The sequence below is a fragment of the Protomyctophum parallelum genome, assembly GCF_964188405.1.
Source record: "Protomyctophum parallelum genome assembly, chromosome: 3".
Classification (NCBI taxonomy): Eukaryota; Metazoa; Chordata; class Actinopteri; order Myctophiformes; family Myctophidae; genus Protomyctophum; species Protomyctophum parallelum.
In genome coordinates, this window is record NC_139698.1 from 35,980,491 (window position 1) to 36,000,802 (window position 20,312).

The 20,312-nt window shown below is 41.7% G+C and overlaps 1 protein-coding gene across 4 annotated transcripts in view; it reads right to left on the reverse strand.

The window, feature by feature from the left end:
* Window positions 1-1,290: 1,290 nt before the first annotated feature.
* adcy2a (adenylate cyclase 2a) overlaps window positions 1,291-20,312 on the reverse strand; it is a gene marked incomplete at its 5' end in the record, with an annotated part of 111,510 nt that continues 92,488 nt past the window's right edge. For 2 of the 4 annotated variants that reach the window (XM_083760309.1, XM_083760311.1), the window contains 9 exons: window positions 1,291-2,248; window positions 4,202-4,326; window positions 6,670-6,784; window positions 7,161-7,268; window positions 7,634-7,780; window positions 11,361-11,519; window positions 13,803-13,887; window positions 15,678-15,862; window positions 16,524-16,643. In XM_083760309.1, coding sequence (XP_083616435.1) covers window positions 2,096-2,248; window positions 4,202-4,326; window positions 6,670-6,784; window positions 7,161-7,268; window positions 7,634-7,780; window positions 11,361-11,519; window positions 13,803-13,887; window positions 15,678-15,862; window positions 16,524-16,643 — 1,197 coding nt within the window. In that variant the 3' untranslated portion in view covers window positions 1,291-2,095. Of the gene's footprint in view, window positions 2,249-4,201; window positions 4,327-6,669; window positions 6,785-7,160; window positions 7,269-7,633; window positions 7,781-11,360; window positions 11,520-13,802; window positions 13,888-15,677; window positions 15,863-16,523; window positions 16,644-20,312 lie in introns of those variants that run through there. The other 2 variants (XM_083760310.1, XM_083760312.1) reach the window with 2 other exon arrangements.

Here is a 20,312-nt window from a genome sequence, read left to right on the forward strand (position 1 = left end):
GGAAATGTCTCTCGTTCCCCCAGGCTTTCATTTTTTGAGCCGAATGCGAAGGAAAGCCTGGGTACCGAGGCTAGTCGGGCTCTATAGACAGGGAGATGAGATGCGAGGGAGTATAAAACTAAGATATTCTCCTCCTACTGTAGTGTTGCACAAGAATGATCAGAGCCATTTAAGGATCATACCGGTCTAAATACAGCTTCAGTTCAGCTATATCGTACAGTACACAAACCATTTAGCCATGAATTGCTTCAGTCTTGGAGGTTGTCATACTTTTTGTCTAAAGTCATTAAAACGCTACGGATCATGGCGTAATTGAGAAGCTAGCTAAACAAAACGTCGTGGACATTTGAATTTAGTTTGTACAATATATTATATTTTTCTCCAGGGACTACATTCGGCTAGACCTTTCAAATCAACCTGTAAATGCATACATTTTTATTTTTTGAATGGACAACAATGGAAATAAATCCTGGACTTTATTGTGATTTATCCTCAAATTGTATTAATCTGTGGTTATTACTTTTCAAACTAAACTAAATTGTAAATTGTAATACAACGATGGATGCAATTAATATAACCACAACATTATTCGGTGTATAGCATTACCTGCCTCAAGCATGTTCCTCAGTTAATAAGAGCCTCAGTTAATTTTCACACTGTACTGAAATGAATTGAAAGTAGAAAAGTTCACTCCTCAGAGCAGTGAGAGCACAGATACCCTCCAGGCCGGGTCGGCTACCCAGGACGACCTGCTATAGCACCACCATGAGGCCGATTTGAAACAATTGGGGTAGATCTTTCTTGGCCTACTGCGAGTGACCAGGCAAAGACAAACAAACTACGGCATGCTTTGGAAAATGAGCAGCACTAATGTAAGGTATATGAATGGTAATTAATTGGCAGAACACTATAGACCACCGGTATGGTCCGGTATGTGTGTAGTGTAGAAGCTGTTGGGAAACCTGGTCCTGCATACTTTCTCATGATCTTTTCTGTATGGTCCTGGACCACCTTTCAATACATCCAAGATCTTTTGCGTCTAAGGAAAAAGCGTACAGAGGTATACAGTATGTACACAAATGTCTGTTTCTGTGTGTGTGTGTGTGTGTGTATATATATATATATATATATATATATATATATATATATATATATATATATATAGCTCGCAGCAGTGGTTCATGCAGTATGCCATTTCATCACTTATCCTGCACTTTCTTTTTTTTTTTTCTTTTTTTTTTTTACAGTACAGCTCCTATCTGTAAAGTATTTTGCGTCCCTATATATTTGGTTTATAATTATTTGGGGTCACAGAATGACTGGAGTGAATGCACTCCCTACATCTGTAATGCCTGATTTACAGTATGCTTAGGCGACAAGGTGTCGTACAGCACTCTACAAAAATAATGTTATTTTCAACAGTGCTGACACCTTTTCAGATGGAAACACATCTGGCCTAAAGGTACTATGGAATGCTGCATCAGGTAATTAGCGTGGAAACTTCCTTATGTTAAAGACTGTTTTGTAGACATCAAACATGTCAACAAGGACAACAACAGCTAGGACACTATAAACAATCTACATCATATTCAACTTTACTTTGATAATCCAAAACATCATTGATATTATATTAGTTCATGTCTTTTCCACACTTAACCAACTGGTGTAAAACCTGTGAACTGGGGACATCTGGCAGCCATAATGTTGAAAAATAGCTGCCATGCACTTGCTGCCATGCTACACTAAAATATTTGCTAGTTTCTTCTCCCTCAATTACAACACTTTCAAGTTACAGTCAAAGTCAGTCAAATTACAATCTATCCCAGGTCTACCGTCTACATGCTGTATGCACTACACCTACAATTATATAAGTGAGAAAATGTATACTACAGCTGCGGAGCAGTGACTGTAAGGCTTGCATTCACACTGGAACAGTAAAATCGATTACTCCATTTCCTGTATGGTATCGATCAGATCTCGTCATCACTTGTTTCAACGTATCTGTGAAATGAGATATTTACTTCTGTAGCCATGAGAACAGATCTCCTGTCCCTTTGTAAATCCAGTTTGTGTTGACGTTGATGGTCTCAGTGTCTCACGGCATTACATTCCCCTGGGACAGCGAGCGGCTCATCTCCGTGTGCACAAAGTATGTCTTAAGTTCTCCTTTGCCCTTCACGTTGATGATGCCTCGACAGGAGCACATGTAGCCCAGGGTGGTGAGAATATCACTTGTTTCCTCTGTAACCTACGGATGGGAAATGTCCGTTTTAGTCATCTCACACAACTGGGATTGATACCAGCAGGCCTGGTAAGGAAGACCACTGCAGTGGCCTGCAAAATTCACTGATTAAAAAAATAAACCTCTAGAGAACTGAAGAAAACTGGTTCAGTCAGAGACATATGTCAAATAATTTAAAACTATTTACAGTAATAATAATACAGTAATATTTGAGCAGAACTGTTCTGCTCTTGGACATGCCTCCCAATTAATTTGAGCAGCATATCTGCGATTCATCTGGGACGGCAAATAACCCTTGCATGATAAACATACTGTACAGTACTACAGTATATGAACCCATAGCATGAGCCAGGCAATGCAGAGCTATTATTTATAACTACTGCTACGGACTTCAGAACATTAATTTGTGCTGCCTTGGTGAAGGTCTGCGCTCTACTACGCGTTCTTTGTACTTTGAAATGTCATTGCGTTTAGCACTAGATCTATGACATTTCATATAATGTATAAAATGTCATGAGCTGCATGGCACTGTGGGTGATCTCAAACCAGTCAAGTGTTATTGGTGCTCAAGCAGCTGTAAACACGACAGTGCTCTACATCAAGCGATACTGAGATGATGTGATGTCGTTGCTGCCTCGTGCCATAGCATATGGCTTTGGATTTCTTGATATGAGAAAGAGAGTTCACGCTGTGCTACTGATGTAGGATTGGACAGTTCTAGTCTAATCTTACATATTTCTACTGTGACTACAATTTCTAAACTAGTAGTAAAGTGTGTGTAAAATTTCACAACATTTTCACGCTGCGTTCATGATTTGAGGCTTTTTTTCAAAACGGGACAATCCTGCAAACTTTAGAAGCCAATGTTAGCCAATTAGGATGGAATATGAAATATCGGACAGAGCACATGACGTCTTGAGCACATGACTATAGAGATACTGTCTAACGATGTGCAGGATTTTTAGACAGAATCTGGAGGAGTAATATCCTCTTGGGGGTACAGGCTTTATTTCCGACATACTATTGGTCCAACTGTATTTAAACCGACAACCTAAGCCAAACCCCTAACCTAACCCTAACCGCTAACACGGTGCAACACATGTCGGACCAATGGGATTGGGAGCGACGGATGCTTTCTGCACGTTAGACCTTTGGTGTGTCAGATCTGCGTGTGCATCCCCTTGGTGGTGCTATAAAAGGCAGATGTGAAAAATGCAGGGCAAAGGTTTTTCCTTGGCCTCTAGGGAGTGTGCATTCAACGTTTCACACAGATCGGTGCAGTTATACTGTAGGTAAAAATGTGTAAATCTGCCTCATGGTGGCGCTCCACACGTCGGACAACGCTCCACACGTCCCAAACTCTTTTCCCTTCTGGCTCCAAAACTATGGAATGCACTTCCCATTACAATCAGAAGTGCAGCCTCACTCCCAATCTTCCGCCGTAGTCTGAAAACATACCTTTTCAGACTCCATCATGGCCCGCCCCATAGCACTTACCCTACCCCCTTAGATAGCACTTTTTGTAGACTTTAGATGGCATTTGATACAGACTTATAGCATGTTATGTAGACAGCACTAGAATTGTTGTATGTAGTCATAGCACTTCATAGTATATAGTTTCATTATATAGATATTCCACTGTTACGTTCTTAGCTTATGCATGTTTCATGATAACTACTTTTTATGTATGTGATGTACAGTATTGCCATGCTTTTTGTTCTTGCTTAATGTAAATCTCTCTGGATTAAGAGCGTCTGCTAAATGCCTAAATTGTACAACAGGCCGTTCTGCAGGGCGTGTGTGTGCAACGTTTGGCATCGACCGGGTTAATTGTGCCGGAGATTAGCTGGTAACAGACCGACGGACACACGGACGGAGGGCAAAACATACTCTCTTTAATACCCATGCCTTCGATCGGCCTGGTGGAGACAATAACAGCACATATGAGAAGTGAGTTACCTGTATTTTCCCCAGGACTCCAGTGCTGTCCATTCTGCTTGCTACATTCACTGTGTTTCCCCAGATGTCATACTGTGGTTTCTGGGCTCCAATTACCCCGGCTATCACCGGACCATGGTTGATACCTGCCAGGTGAAAACCAGCATTCAATAAACACATACTGTAGGATGCACACATGCACACAGACACACAGACACACACACACACATGCATATGGGCCTATTGTTTTTGCAGTGATTACATATGCATATAGGCCCTCATTTATCAACCGTGCGTACGCCAAAATATGGGCGCACGCCGAAATTACCGACATTTTCGGCATTTAACATATTCCGGCAAAGCTTGAAATTGAACGTGACAACGTTCAAAACCCACGTCTGCTCGGGACCTGTCACCTGGCATACGTTTTGTCCTCACCTGTTTTTCTGTCGTAGAACGGCGGAGCAGCATTGTTTGACCAGCTGAGAGGCTGTCACAGGCATTTTAAACATATGTTTTCACTCCTAAAATGTTAATATAAAACGGTATGTGTATGCAGTAAAAAACAAAAGAGAGATTTCCAACTTTACAAGTAATTAAAATCGCACAATTAAAAACAATATAACATGTTTACAATATATTAGTTTGTGCTTAATCAAACAGTGCTTTACTGGCCTTGTTATGCGAGCGCACTTGTGAGATGATTTTGGAGCGCATGCGGTGATGCGGCATATGTGATTATGATATTATTTAAAAAAAGGCATAAATGGACTGCACGCCTTTTATTTCCAAGTGACAATGACAAGCATACAGCTTGCCTATTTGTAGTAAGTACTAGCAGGCTATAGGCGTAAGGGGCTTAATCATTCACCATTTAAATAGGTGCTTAGACAGGTTTTGACAGTTCAGATAAAAGCGAGATCATTTTCGGGGGTCGGGAGCCTGAGGACGGGACCGCGGCGTGCGTCGCCAATACATACCAGCACACATGCAAGCAAGCCTTCATCCATATGTTTATGATTCGTTCATCAATGATCAAATCACTACATAAACATTGATTATGACTGCCTTGACGACATGATAGCCTATCTCTCATGCAGGCATCACTGACACTCACCCACAGGACTTTAATATCACAGCAGTGCGCAGTCTCACGCCTTCGCCGTGCACTGCGCACGAATGGGTAAAATTAATATAGGCCAGCCCAAACGTATTCCATTCATGGCGATGCGATGTCGATGTGTCATGTAGGTGCGTGCGTGGACATGACAGCAAGGCAAGCGAGGTGAGAGGGAAACAGACAGGGTAGGCCTACAACTTTATTTAATTCATGCAGGTGTTCGTTCTTTATTTGTTTAACAACACACCAGTTAGTTGGGCTTGCAAGTTGCGTGTGCGTGCTGTGCGTGTGTATGAGAGAGGGGGGTGAGGCGGGCAGCAAGGCACGGGAGAAACCTATTTTTTCATGTAACCATGGTTTCAGTAAACGTATTGCCGTTGTTCATGTCGCAAAAACGAGGGCGAGGCTAGATTTAATAGGGCGTGCCAGATATATTTCAGCCGTGACATTTATTAACGTCAGAACGAAATTAAGGAAGGATCAGCTGTTTGCGATCACTTTATAAATGCCGTGGCGACGTGGGTGTACTACGAAACCTGCACTCGAATCTGTGGCAGATTTTACACTCTATTGATAAATGAGGGCCATAGTATCTGATATTGGATTTTGTCCACATAGTTCTGATGATTCACCTCAGCTATATATTTTATTTGCACAACATGTACAGATGGTCCTGTGCAAAAATAGCAGTTACATCGTTCGCAGCTGAGTTACAGAGTAAAGACACAATACAAAATGTTTAACCACTTTTTAACCACATATGAGTTGTGTGCTTGCAAGCTCCGCTATTTTAGGCTAAGAGATTTGGGGTTTGAGGGCAAAAACAGAGAGGACCAAGTACAGACTACAGAGCAGACCGTGGTCAACTAAGTATTAGATTACCAATTATAAGAGCCTTCGCAATAAGGATGTTATGTCATACAGTAGGATGTCATCAGGGCATGGGAGGATAAACACTGAGCAGCAGTAAATAAACAGGCCTCTCCTCAGACTTGGCTACTGACTCAATTTTGTTATTGCCACAGAGGCACGCAACAGGCAGCACGCACGCACGCATGCTGGGATTGGCGGTATTGAACTGTACTGTATCTCTGTACCACATACAGTACAGTTATGCTCTGGTAACTCCCCCACCCCATGCACACACCCCTTGGCATTTACCTTGATCTGCACCATCTGATGGTTTATAATAGTAATAGTATATAAAACCATCTTTCTGACTGTTGCATGTTATTTCAGTCTGAATCTGTATGTAGTATGTGTCCAAAATATGTTCCCCAATTATCTGACAGGAGTTATTTTTGCATGGTCATCCATATATGATTCAAAAGACCAGAGGAAAGTCCACATGGTTGTGAATGTGACTCACCAACTCTGAGTTTGAAGTCGTTGAAGGAATGCTTATTAATAACATCTAGCTTCCCCACCAAGGCAAACGCAAACTCCACCATGGTTCCAAGGTGCATGTACTGTCTGTCATGCTCCTTGGGAACACAAAGAAGATAGGCTATGCAGTCTGTTGTGGTTGATGGAGTGAGCACAGCCAATATCATTTCAGTAAGACATTACAGTGATATGCATTTTCTATTAAATAGCAATGTAAAGTAATTAAATATTTTGCTTAATTTAACGGCTTTAACTAATCTGGGTTCACAAAGAATACACTGAACACAGAGCACGTTCACATAAAGGATAGATGTTAAAATCATCAACATTAGTAACTACTGATGCATGCTGACGGCATAACGTATTGCAAACTTTAACTCATATGATTTATCCTCATTAACCATGAATAATACTAGAGTCATGTTACTGTGTACACCTTTAACAGAATGTGATGTTTGTGTAGTATGTTTATACCTGTGTGTACTCTGGCCCAGGTGATGCATTCAGCCCTGTGGCAGCCATGTACGTGCTGCCAATGGTCTTGATTTTCTCAACTCCACTGAATTTAGGCTTGGATAATAACTGTTTTTCAACAGACGGAAGGACAGGTGCGCACGCACACACACGCACACACACACACACACACACACACACACACACACACACACACACACACACACACACACACAAACGGCACACACACACACACACACACACACAGGTTACAACAGGATCGTTTTGCATTATGGCAAACAAAAGACACCATAGAAATATATAGGTACAGTATGCTCTGAATTATAGATAAACATAATGTACAGTTTTTAATTTAGAGGCAACATCAGTAACATTTAAGAATGAAACAACAGTAAATCTTTGGTCTCCTAGTTCAAAGCACTGATGTCTTCAGTCAGGCAGTCTCATGTTGATGCCAAATTGAAGCCATTTACCTCATCAAAATCAGCAATGATCTCGTTGAGGAGCCTGAGGCACTCCAAGCCTTCCTTGTTGACGTCAGACTCTGTGTAGAACTCTTTAAAGTCTGGGATGGATGCAAACATGACGCACACCAGCTCATAGGACTGGTGGTACAGATCCTGCAGGATCAAACACACATTCACGTTTTAACACTGAGGCCGACAGGAGATACAGTATGAACAAAAAGACTGCAGAATGCACAGTATGTCATGGAAGATGAACCATAGACAAAGCCGAAACACAAGGTACTCAAAGAAAAGAAAAATATGATTGAATGCAAAAAGTATCATAGTATCATAAGTAATGGTAATAAGCTTTAACAGTGCTGTGAGTGATATTTTGTGGTTAAACTAAAAAGGTTTATTCTAAATGTAAAGCTCTCTATTCCGATTTCTTTTCCAGTAATAGTGGTCTCCCTGTCTATCCAGATATTTAATAAAAAATAAAATACAATTTCAGGCGGATTAAAAATTTCATGGAATCACGAGAGAGAACGCCACAAAGCGCTTTCATCAGCTTGTGTTCTACTTCCAATCTTGTTTGTTTTTTCTTTGGAGCTGGAGAGATGGGGATACCCGAACAAACACTCTTTATCTATAGCAATAATTGCTATGGGAATATACGTATACGTAGGTATTTTAACAAAACAATGAAACGTAAAGTACTAATGCAGAAAATTAAATAAAGAACATGGAACTGAACAACCTATGGAAACAAGTGAATAACCTAAAAGGCTAAATAAGTATTTAAACACATGTTGGAAATGCAGAATCCCCATAAAAGACAAAACCTCAGTTTGAGCTTTAAAAAGTCTCCATAGACCTATAGCTTTTCTACAGTACAGAATGCAGATTCTAGTTGTCAGACTTGTCAGCTTCTCTACGCTCATCTAAAAGTGTAGAAATAAGAGTATTGATTGAAATATTTATTAACAGTTTGCAGAATTACAGTACATGGCAAAAACTCAATACAAAGACTGTTAACTGTGAGTGGACGACCCAATTAAGCATTACACTTGTTTACAAGAGGGTCCACCTTGTGGGGGGGATTCAGATTTTACGGGGGCCAGTTTTGAATTGCAGCCGTCCGTAGGTGCCCTTTGAGAGTGGTTTTGAAGGAGTCAAGGGATTCGCATGTCTTAGTAGTAGCTTGCTGAGACTTCTCTCTGACCTTTTGCAGTATTCAAAAAAAGCTATGAAAATCCACATGCCCACCAGCACCTCCCCTGAAACCCTGTGCAGTGCATATTGCCACAGTCAGATAGTGCAGTGCATTACCCTGTTGAGGTTTGCCAGAGTGCTGTTGGTGCTGCTGAGAGCTTTTTCTCCAGTAACTACTTAGTCTTCTTTAGCTTTTAAATTAATTCACAGCTCTACTCCAAAATGCTGCATGGCCGTTTTTACAGCATGGTTCTGCAGGAGGCTAGTGGTCTAGATTAGAAGAGGATCTGTCCGTCTGTATGTCTCACTGTGTGTCCGGAGCTCACACACCACAGTACCAATCAGCGCCAGGATTCTTATGCACAGGCTGGTCTAAGATCCATTTTGGAGCCATATCGTTCCAAACACAAAACTGTAGTGTATGGGGGGAGAGCATAGTGACGCGTTCGGTAGGATTTTGGTTTATTTGGGCGCCATCTTGCTGCCTACATGTAGGCAAGTAGGATGCTAGGCTACTTGGCTGCCAGTCTGTAGTTCACTGTCACTGCAGTACACCATCTTCCATCTCTCTACTATCTTTGACTTGTCACAACTCTTCTACTCTATGGCTCTGGATCGACAGTGGTATTATTATTATTCGTTGTTAGAAAATGTTCGAGTGTTCTGATCTGATAGTCGCCTCCCCTCCCCTCACGTCAAAACAGTTCTCAATGTTTACATCTTACTTGACGAGAAGACATGTGGACATATCCTTATGGAACCATGGAGAGGGGGAAAAACACCACGAGAGTGACGAGTGATCAGTAAAACATCTGTTCTCTCCGCAGTAAATAAATAATCTGTCTGTATGTGATCTGACCATTATTATTTTTATTACACTATCATCCTCGTTTGAGGACAGGTAGATCTAGCAGATCTAGAGCAGAGCATACATGTGTTTGGGAATGTGACACCCAAATCAAAGAAACCACAGTGTATTTAATTATTTGATATCTCCGTCCGACAGTCAACGCACTGCAAGGCTACAATGGAAGCATAATTCTGACGGCCCACGTGGGTATAAACTAACAGGGCAGACCCATTACTGTTGTGGATCAAGGTTATGTTATTTTGTCATCTGACACCCAAACCATACAGTGAGGCTGGAAAATGTCAACCAGAATAACCCGTTCTGAGTGAAACTCCTCCCTATGCACTGGCCCTATAGAACTATAGATAATAAAGGGGGGGATTTTTGTTTTCCTAATCTGTAGCCTACATTCATTACCCCTTGGAGCGAACTCAACAGAGACCCCAAGGGAGGGACAGTCTGCTGAAGCTTAAGTCAAGAGCAATAAATTACTATTCTGTGCCTATCGGGTTGCAACTAGAACGGGGCTGAGGTGCGCTCGTGGTGTCTCTCGTGGCTTAAGTTCGATTGAGACGGCTCACGGCACCCCTCCGTTGCGGTCCAAAACTATACTTTATCTGCAAAAAAACAAAAACTAGTCTGCGGTTGTTGGAAAAATAGCGATGGGAGCAGAATTCGAACCCAGGAGGTGTGGGTTGGGAGTCTAATGATTAGCGAAGCACGCTACCGAGCTGGCTGCCAGAATGGGTTTTTCTGGCTGTATTAATGTGAGAATGCATTCTCGCGGGCACTCTACTACTAGCAGGAGGGGCGGCCAATCAGAGGCAGGCGGGGGCGGGTCTTTATGCAACTGGGCCACAGCTTTGAATCACGCTACAAGAACAGCCTGTATGTTTTCACTCAAAGGGCCTGCTGTTAAGACATTAGTACAGTACATTAACCCCGTATGTTTCATTAGTACAGTACATTGCAGTACAACACAGCAGGACGTCCACAACAATCAGTAGTGGAATGACAGCATGAAGTAGGTTCAATGTAAGGGCAGCAGTTATGCATTAAGATGGGACTTTCATGAGACTATACTCTTGTCACAACAGGGGTCGAGACACAAGAGAGACATTTGGTGTCTTTCCAGGGCCTAGTAGTTTAACAAGGAATATGAATTGACAAGTTAAGGCCTATTTCAAAGATAGTTCAAATATAGATACAAAAAGGACACCTCTTACACCATGGAGCATAGATGTGCCACGCAATGGTAGGCCTCAGGTCTACCATTCTGAAATTTAATTTAATTATATATATATATATATATATATATATATATATATATATATATATTATACCAGGCCTCAGGCCTACCATTACGTGGCACATCTATGCACAGAATGTCTATGTTCACAGGCTTCTGTGTGCGGCCTAGAGGAGCAACTGAGCATGTGCAACACCACTTCTTACACCATGGTGTAAGAGGTGTCCTTTGGGAAACCGAGCCAATAGCTGGTTTACAAGCTCAAAGCTCAAACACGTCGCGCTGTGATCGTAGATCGGCTATTTCCGATATGCAACATGCTTCCATAGAAGACATGTTGGCTCCTATGCTGGCTTTTATGGAACCCAAATGAGTGAAATCAGTCATGGCGACTGAGAACATTAACCCATGGAGTGGTGAGTGACCACAGTAGTCGTCACCTCGTTCTTCCAGTTGCGAGCCAGGAAGTGTTCGGCGACGTGCGCGGGCAGGACGTTCTCCAGCAGCACCCTGTTGAGGTTCTCCATGGTCTCGATCTCCTCGCACTCCTTCTTGAACTTGTTCTTCCACAGGAAGTCTAACCTACAGTAATATTCATTCTGTTACAAGAGGACACAGAAGGTGAAGAGACTGAAGGTACAGCCGCACTGCTTGCTTCCATCAATTCACACAGAGAACAAAGAAAAGGACCATGCTCGGCCAGTGTTGATTTCGTCGACTATGACGGAAAATGACATACAAATGAAATAAAATAAAAACTAGACTAAAATGTTAGGGAGGGACTAGCAGAGAAGAGATCCAGTAAAAGACAAGTAATTTTATGTTGTTTGCAAGTTGATAATAGCAGATATACAAGCTCACAACGCGTCCCGTTTTAGATGACTAAAACTAAATAACAAAATCAACACTGGACTGCACTCGATCCCAATACTTGAGCATAGATAAGATACTCCTGGTCTAATGTTATGCAACTATAAGAGAAAGTCGCTCAGTCAAATTACTTTATTTTACTTGATTTAAGTACTGAGTACTCAAGTACAAATTGCATTTTATTGTGATAAGTATCCAAAAATACTCAAATTAAGTTATACACAAATCTTTACTTCAGTACAGTACTCAAGTTAATGTACAGTACTTTTTTCCAGTGACTGTCCACAAGAATGGAGGCCACCGAAAGTGAGACAAGGGAAAAGCACGATTTCTGATTAAAAGATTGGTGATGAAATGTAGTGTGTGTAAGTGATATGTTTTGTTAAAATAAGTGTTAAATTGCTTTATATAGTAGGGGTCTCTCCAAGTCACTCCAGCTCTTTAAAATTATAGGTCTATTCTAGACCTTGTTGTTTATCATCTGATTATCACTACTGTACAGTATGTCCTTCTCCCATCAATCACAGAGAATTCTCATGAGAGTGCACGGCACAATTAACCGATTTCATGGTGCAAAATCAATGGCGAGAAATTGGATTGTGAAACAACTTGGAGAAGAGCACAAATAAATAAGCAATGATAACATAAGTTAATATGTGAAATCCAATTCCTTGTGGCAGACAGACAGACAGACAGAAAGCACTAGAGACAGACAAAGAGAGAAATTTATATGATTATTTTCATATGATTGTGAGTGCGGGTGTGTATCTGCATGAAAATTAACAAATGGCATCTGCCAGTTCTGACTCCACAAATGGTTGCACCTGGTACCTACTCATTAGACTGAAGACATTGGTAATTTGTCTTCGGCAAACACATTTATTTCCCCTTCAAACTCAATCTTACTCTGCTTAATATTCAGGTCTAGAGAGCTGTATCGAAAGGAATTAGGCAACATGTTGACTGCTCAATTTAATTCCACCAAATATTTAGCCTACTTAGCAAAGTGCTTAGCAAAGTGGTACTACTCCTTGGAAAAGTAACGTCAGTGTCAGAATTAGCAGCTGATTTAACAATATATTTCTTTATTAACTAACCTGACGATATGGTTACAGAATTTCACCATTATATTTTTTATATAAATAAGCACAAAGGGACTTCAATGATTTTTCACATTTCTCTGAGATTACACTAAAATGTACAGCACACTCTACTATAGAAGACTGTATGTTATGTTTCCCCTGTGAACAAGTGGCATCCAAATGGTGACCACAGAAGATCTTTCTTCCAAAAAATCTGTAATAAGAAAATATATACAGTAAACATTTTACTGTATATATTTTCTTATTTCTGTCAAACGAAATGTCTTGCAAAGAAATGTCTGCAGAATAAACACATATTGTACAGTACACAGGCTATTCTACAGGACCAGAACTCTGCCTTTGCACAAACATCAATTTCCATCTGATGGCTAATAAATGTACAGTGCAGCAAAGAACACTGTGGCCCAGCCTTCATAAATCACAAACCTGGAGTGGACGAGGTAAGTTAGACAAACTACGGTAGTCTCTCTGTGCACCTCTCTCTACCAGTGTAATAGCAGTCTCCAAGGGGCTGCGTATAGCAATATTTAATTCCAAAAGATACAGTAGAAAGTGGTGTCAGGGGTGTTATTTTGATCTACTGTACCGTACATCTAAACAATCCTTTGACAAGCAGACGGGTATATGCACTATAAAGCAGTCAGCTATATCAAACTCCTCCACAGCTTATTTTCCATGACTGTAATTTATTGTTGTGTCAATGAGCAGTGAAAGCGGATATACATTGAAAAGCATAGAGATGTATGGATGTTATTGTTTATCATGTTGCCATCATAGAATAGAATCATTCCCAAAATAGAATGCTAACAATAGAGAAAGCTGTTGTTGTTAGAGAAAGCACAGTCTTTGGTGCTGTGTGGAGATGACATGACGATAGCATCAGTCAAAGCCATTGTGTTCTGAGCCTACCTGTCTGGCTAGCACAAGCAGGGTGATGAAGAAGATGAAGAGAGAGATAGAGCCCATTGTCTTCAGGTCTTTGAGAACTCCTGGCCTTTAAGGGTTGAGAAAAGAGGGAGAGAAATGGGAGAGAAGGTGAGAGAAAGTGACAAGACAAATAGAATAAGACGGGTGGAAAGAAAATAAGCTAGAGCCACGAGACAAAGCAACGAAGGGCAATGAGAGAGAGAGACAGAGAGAGAATTTCATTAAGATTCCAGATTGCAATCAGGGGGTTGAAGACACATGTCACTTGACTGGGTAACAGACCATACCATTCCGAGCTGTCAACCAATTAAAGTCTAGCGTTGCTGCCTAGCTATGACATGGCCTTGTTTACTGATGCTATTTGCACGCTCTCCTTCTAATGGCCAACTCACCAGCATGACTGAACTGATTGTGCCATTGTGGCATTGCCTTATTTCACTGTCAGGTGTTATTTACTATGAAGATTTGACATTCAATGATACAGTAAAGTGCGGAACAATGAGCATTAATCATAGAGTCAAACTCAGGTCTCATTCTCACCTAATACTTCGGTAGACTCGATGCGAATGGGCGGAGAAGTTGCGATTCTTGCATATTTAATTTGCTGCGGTTTGCCTTCACACTGGCTGTAACAGTGCAGCAAGGAAACGAAGCAGGGAATTTTATCAATGTGTTCAATTCATAAACTACACAGTGAAAGGCAAGCTATGGTGTTAAAAAATATACTTTGAGTATAAGTTAGGACTTTTGACGTGACGGATGCAGTGTGTCGTCGGGGACTGTGTGTGTGTGTGTGTGTGTGTGTGTGTGCCAGCCACTGTTCTTTTGGACACGAACGAGGCACTGCGGAGACGGGAGCGCAAAATGATCCGAAGTTTACAATAGCTACTCCCAGAGTGAGTCCCATTGTAATTGTGACTGTGGCATCATCATCATCATGATGGCCTTCATGACAACATGACAATCGTACTGTAGGTCCTACAGTACGATTCACGAACACCTACATAGATTTTGTTGTGTCTGATTAAATGAAGTGACACTACACTGACATTATGACATTATTGACCCTTTGGAGCAAGAAGAGGCTATTTCTTTATTTCTGTGCTGAGAGGAAGGCGGGTGGGGTTGTTGTACCGCTGAAAGGTGTCAAACTAGTATAAAGTGAACATGGTTCTGGTCATGCTTCAATACATCTCTATCCACAATCAATACTATACACTGACATTACAATGACCTCGGAGGCTCCTGCCAAGTCTCAAAGATGAAGAAAGAAGACAGGAGTGTGAAGATGGAAATGGTTCAAATCAACAGCTTTGGAAAGGCAAGCACGTTATCAACATATGAATACAAGATGATGGTATAATGCAGGAGGGGTTGAGGCTAGCTGAACTGTTATAATAGCTAGCTTATGTTCAGACACATATCACCTAATTGCATATTATGCTATTAGGTGATATGTGTCTGAACATAAGCCAATGTCCTACACCTACAGTGTTGAACGTATAGGCCTATATTATGTTCAAACACACAGGCACATCAATATCAGGTACTTATTTTGAGTGCCACCATATGCTAGGGCCATATTATATGGATCTGATTGACGCTTAAATTAATAAACTGTATTAGGTCACAAAAAAGAGCAGATACGTTACGTACAGTATAAGAGCTCAAAACGTTTCATTGCTATTTGCAGTGAGTGACAGAGTCAGTTGACAAAGTAAAAATCAGGCTTCATGTTCATGCAAATGTTTGGAACGCATCTGTGTGTGTGTGTGTGTGTGTGTGTGTGTGTGTGTGTGTGAGACGTCTCTCTCTCTCGCTCTCTCTCGTATCCTTCCCACTTTTCACATACTGTACCTGTCCAGAATTTCATTCTTATACAGGAATCTGCTGTATTCATCTAGCAGAGAGGAATGCGTCTGTAGTATAATGATGTTGTAAACCACCACGGCTGTCAGCATAATAATCATCTTCAGCTCGTAGTTTACCCGCAGAAACACAGAGCACGAGATGAGGCCAAGGATGCAACTGTATATGAAATACTACGAAGAAAGAGAGATAGACAGAGCAAAATAAATGGAGATGTTAAGTCACTGAGCATCATGCATATGTAAGGAAATGTTAACAGATATCAACCCAAGAGGCTCTATGCACACTTCCTAATTCCACGGGCCCCTTCCCTACTTCCTTCACAGGTGTTACCGATGATACTAATTTGGGCGTTCCATTCTGAGCAAGTTGGCTCACTGAAAACACTTTGCTACACCAGTGGGTGTCAAAGTGTCCTTGAATGTGTTCCAAATGGCCCTGTACGGGTGTGAAACTGTTAGACCCCCATATTGATCCTTGAAATTAAAACGTTTGAGAAGCACTGTACTGTACAGAGCCTTAATTAGTATCATCTGTAACACCTGTGAATGAAGTAGGAAGAGTTCTTTCCTAAATGGATGCTGTGCATATACCCTATTGAAACAGATATCAATCCAAGTGGTGCCACCATTTTATGTTCACCACTACGAATTGCGTGCAAATTCTGAAGTAGCATGCAGGATAGATGAGTAGGGGACTTCTATAATGGCAAACACTGCATATAAACACGCTGTGTATTTGCATATATTTGAATGCCATCCTACCAATCTGCTAGAGAGAAAAGACAACCGCAAAGAAAGCATATACACTTACACAGCGACATGAATTACTTACAGGAAGGTAGAAATTGTTTTTGTCAGTGTGAATGATAGCTTGTCCATTTATGAGAAACAGCGTCTCGTTAGATGAATTGTAAACAGGAACAGGAGGCATCACATTCTCCTCCACGAAGAACTGCAACAAAGAACAAATCGAAACCTTGTAACGTGCGTCATGGTCATGAAGTGTGGGTTATGACCGAAAGAATAACAAGAACAAGTGGCCAAAATGAATTTTCTTTGACGGGTGGCTGACATCTCCCTTAGAGATAGGGTGAGAAGTTCAGTCACACGAGAGAGACTCGGAGTAGAGTTGCTGCTTCTTCGCCTGGAAAGGAGGTCCTCGAGGCACGTCCCACTGGGAGGAGAACCCCGGGGCAGACCAAGGCGCAGTTGGAGGAAGCACATTGACTCACTGGCCTTGTTACGTCTCGGGATCCCCCAGGAGGAAGTCACTAATGTTGCTCTGGAAAGGGAAGTCTGGAGCACTCTGGTGGAGATGCGACCAGACTACGGATAAGCGGTTGAAGATGGATGGATGGATGAAATTAAAACACCAGCACAGTAAAAATATTGTTCATTTGTTCATTTATCCATTCACTTATTGCTGTATCTCTCAATGAAGCGTATCTGAAATTCCTATCTAGTCGGCCCTGTAAGTCAGATCATGCGAGACCAACAGTACTGAGGATTCTTCAAAGCAAACCTGCAGGAAATGATGACGATTCTGGTCCAATGAGCTAAGCCAATTTGGTTCATCTGCCCTAAGCGACTGGCCCATGTTGAGAACTGAAATAAGATTATAATCTGTGGAATGGATTTGTGTGAAGGTTTAAAACGTGGTTTTAACACTGCCTCGTCAGATAGCTCCCTGAAGGCCCCCCACTGGTGGCTACAGTTCCCTTATGAGCCAAGCCTGTTTCATTTCCCCAGTTTTCTGTCTACAGACGTTCAATTCAAACCTATTCAGTCCAGCCTCATACTGAATGTTAATTAATGATGAAATATAAAACGACAGTGAAAATAGCTGTTTTTTTTGTGTGTCCCCTTTATCTCAAAATGCAGATGCTCATTCATTCTAGCAGCAGATTATAGCCAGAAACCATAGTTATTTATATTGACAAAAGAAGCAAATGGGCATCCTGCAAATGCTTCGCACAATAAAATAACCACAAGCAAAAAACAATTTAGATTAGGTCTGCATCTCATTGCGTTGGGGAATCTAATGTGTTAAAGGCATAATGAAATGAAAGTATGAAAATTAATGTTACACGTTTAAATGCCACTGCAACAGACAAAATCCAAATGGTCTTTAATCCCCAAAGCGTGACACGTGACCAAGCCCTGACAAACCAGTGACTTTGCTGTGTGCATAGCCACTAACAATGACCACTGACTCAGAGTGAGTGATAAGCTGCAGCCACTAACCATGACCACTGACTCAGAGTGAGTGATAAGCTGCAGCCACTAACCATGACCACTGACTCAGAGTGAGTGATAAGCTGCAGCCACTAACCATGACCACTGACTCAAAGCTGCAGCCACTAACCATGACCACTGACTCAAAGCTGCAGCCACTAACCATGACTACTGACTCAAAGCTGCAGCCACTAACCATGACCACTGACTCATAGTGAGTGATAAGCTGCTTTGTGCCATTGTGGTGGCCCAAAAAAACGACCAAACATTGCTTGATTGGTGTTTGGTACGTGTGAATGAGGCGTCAGGCTTCGTACACACATAAAGAACAACTGTGCTGTGCTCTGCCTGTGTTTCATGGCCGCCCCAATGCTTTTCCAATGGAAGTCGCGTGGTTTGACCAAACAGTTGTGTTTGATTGCCCCCCCTCCCCCCATCACACACCACCGTTTGGTCAAACCACGTGACTTCCATTGGAAAAGCATTGAGGCGGCCATGAAACACGGACAGCACAGAGCATGTTCGTCTGACAACATGATTGAACTTAGCCATCGTTCATGACTCTCGTATTCATACGAGAGTCATGAAGAAACTTCACCCTGTTTTTGGCGAACGCTGCATTTACAAGATTTCCGTATATATATAAACATTCAGATTTCAAAAATAAAGTACTCACAATTTGTCCCACGGGTGTTAGTTAGTAGCAGCTCCAGCGATTAGAATTTCTGCATCCCGCGTTGTTTAATAAAAAGCATTTTTATCCTAGGTGTTATTTTGCCATTGGCTTTCAACTACGCGCCCCTATCGGTCGGGAGGAGGGTGGCACTCGGTGTGTTCGATATAGGTACGCTGACCGCCCTGCCAATACAGACTAATAGGCGAGTGCGCTCCCGGTGTGCAACTGTGGATTTCCCAAACGAACCCCGTTTGAAAAAAGTAGCCGGGGAGCTCGGACAAAAATGCTTTTTATTAAACAACGCGGGATGCAGCAATTCTAATCGCTGGCGCTGCTACTAACTAACACCCGTGGGACAAATTGTGAGTACTTTATATTTGAAATCTGAATGTTTATATATACGGAAATCTTGTAAATGCAGCGAGCGCCAAAAACAGGGCTAAGTTTCTGCATGACTGTCATGATAATCATCATGGCAGTCATGTTTCAGGGCTAGATTGAACTTAGTGTGAGGTGGTGCAACTTCCTGTTCTCAACATGTAACCCAATCATGCTGAGCATGTGACACAATCATACGTAGTGGATCCAATCAAGCACAGGTTTATGAGTGCAGTGGGATACTCATCTTGTTATACTGTGTTAATCAGTGGTTATAGGAACAAAGAGGCTGTCTGGAGGGCTACTGGAAATCAGTGGTCAAGCACTCCATCCCACACAGTGAAGCACGGTGATGATGGTTTTGAAATTTTCGTTCGTTTTATGTTTATTTAATTTAGATTTTTTGTTTTTAAAGCAGGTTCACTAGTTTAGTTTAGTAATAATTTGTTTGAAAATGCTTAGTTTATTTGGTCACAACTATTTGTGTTTCAGTGTGGAAAAGAAAGAAATCCACCAAAAAAACACTTTAGTACACAATGTCACAGTTAAAGTCCCTGCACACTGCTGCGTTATATATGTGAATATATGTGTGCTAGCTTATCCTTTTTTTTTTTTTTTTTTCTTTCTCTGCTATATATTATATTATATTCATACTCCCCAGCTATGGGACCTTATCAGCCATGTACGTAGCCCCACGTATACTCCATTTACAGTATGAAGTGGTTGAGCCCCAAATCAGCTTTTAACATTCGTCCGGTTGCTATGCAACGCCTCCGTCACCACCAGCTCTGGGATCTTTACAACTCCTCCATTTACCTCGGTTCAAAGCAGGATTTTCAACACTCCATAACTCTGAAACGTCATTCATCCAAAGTTCGGATGTAATTTGTTACTTTGTCTCGCATCGCTGCCAACATGTACACGTTTCTGGTGAAAGGTATACAGTGTGAGCTAATGCTAATGATGGCCGAACCTCACATTAAGCCTCATGGATTTTAAGCCCGTCCTACAACTGTACTGTGAAGTTAGAAACGTACCATGTTGAAGACAGCCAAGACCAGTATGAGAGCAGTGGCTGTCATGGTGAGAGTGAAACGTACCATGTTGAAGACAGCCATGACCAGTATGAGAGCAGTGGCTGTCATGGTGAGAGTGAAACGTACCATGTTGAAGACAGCCAAGACCAGTATGAGAGCAGTGGCTGTCATGGTGAGAGTGAAACGTACCATGTTGAAGACAGCCATGACCAGTATGAGAGCAGTGGCTGTCATGGTGAGAGTGAAACGTACCATGTTGAAGACAGCCAAGACCAGTATGAGAGCAGTGGCTGTC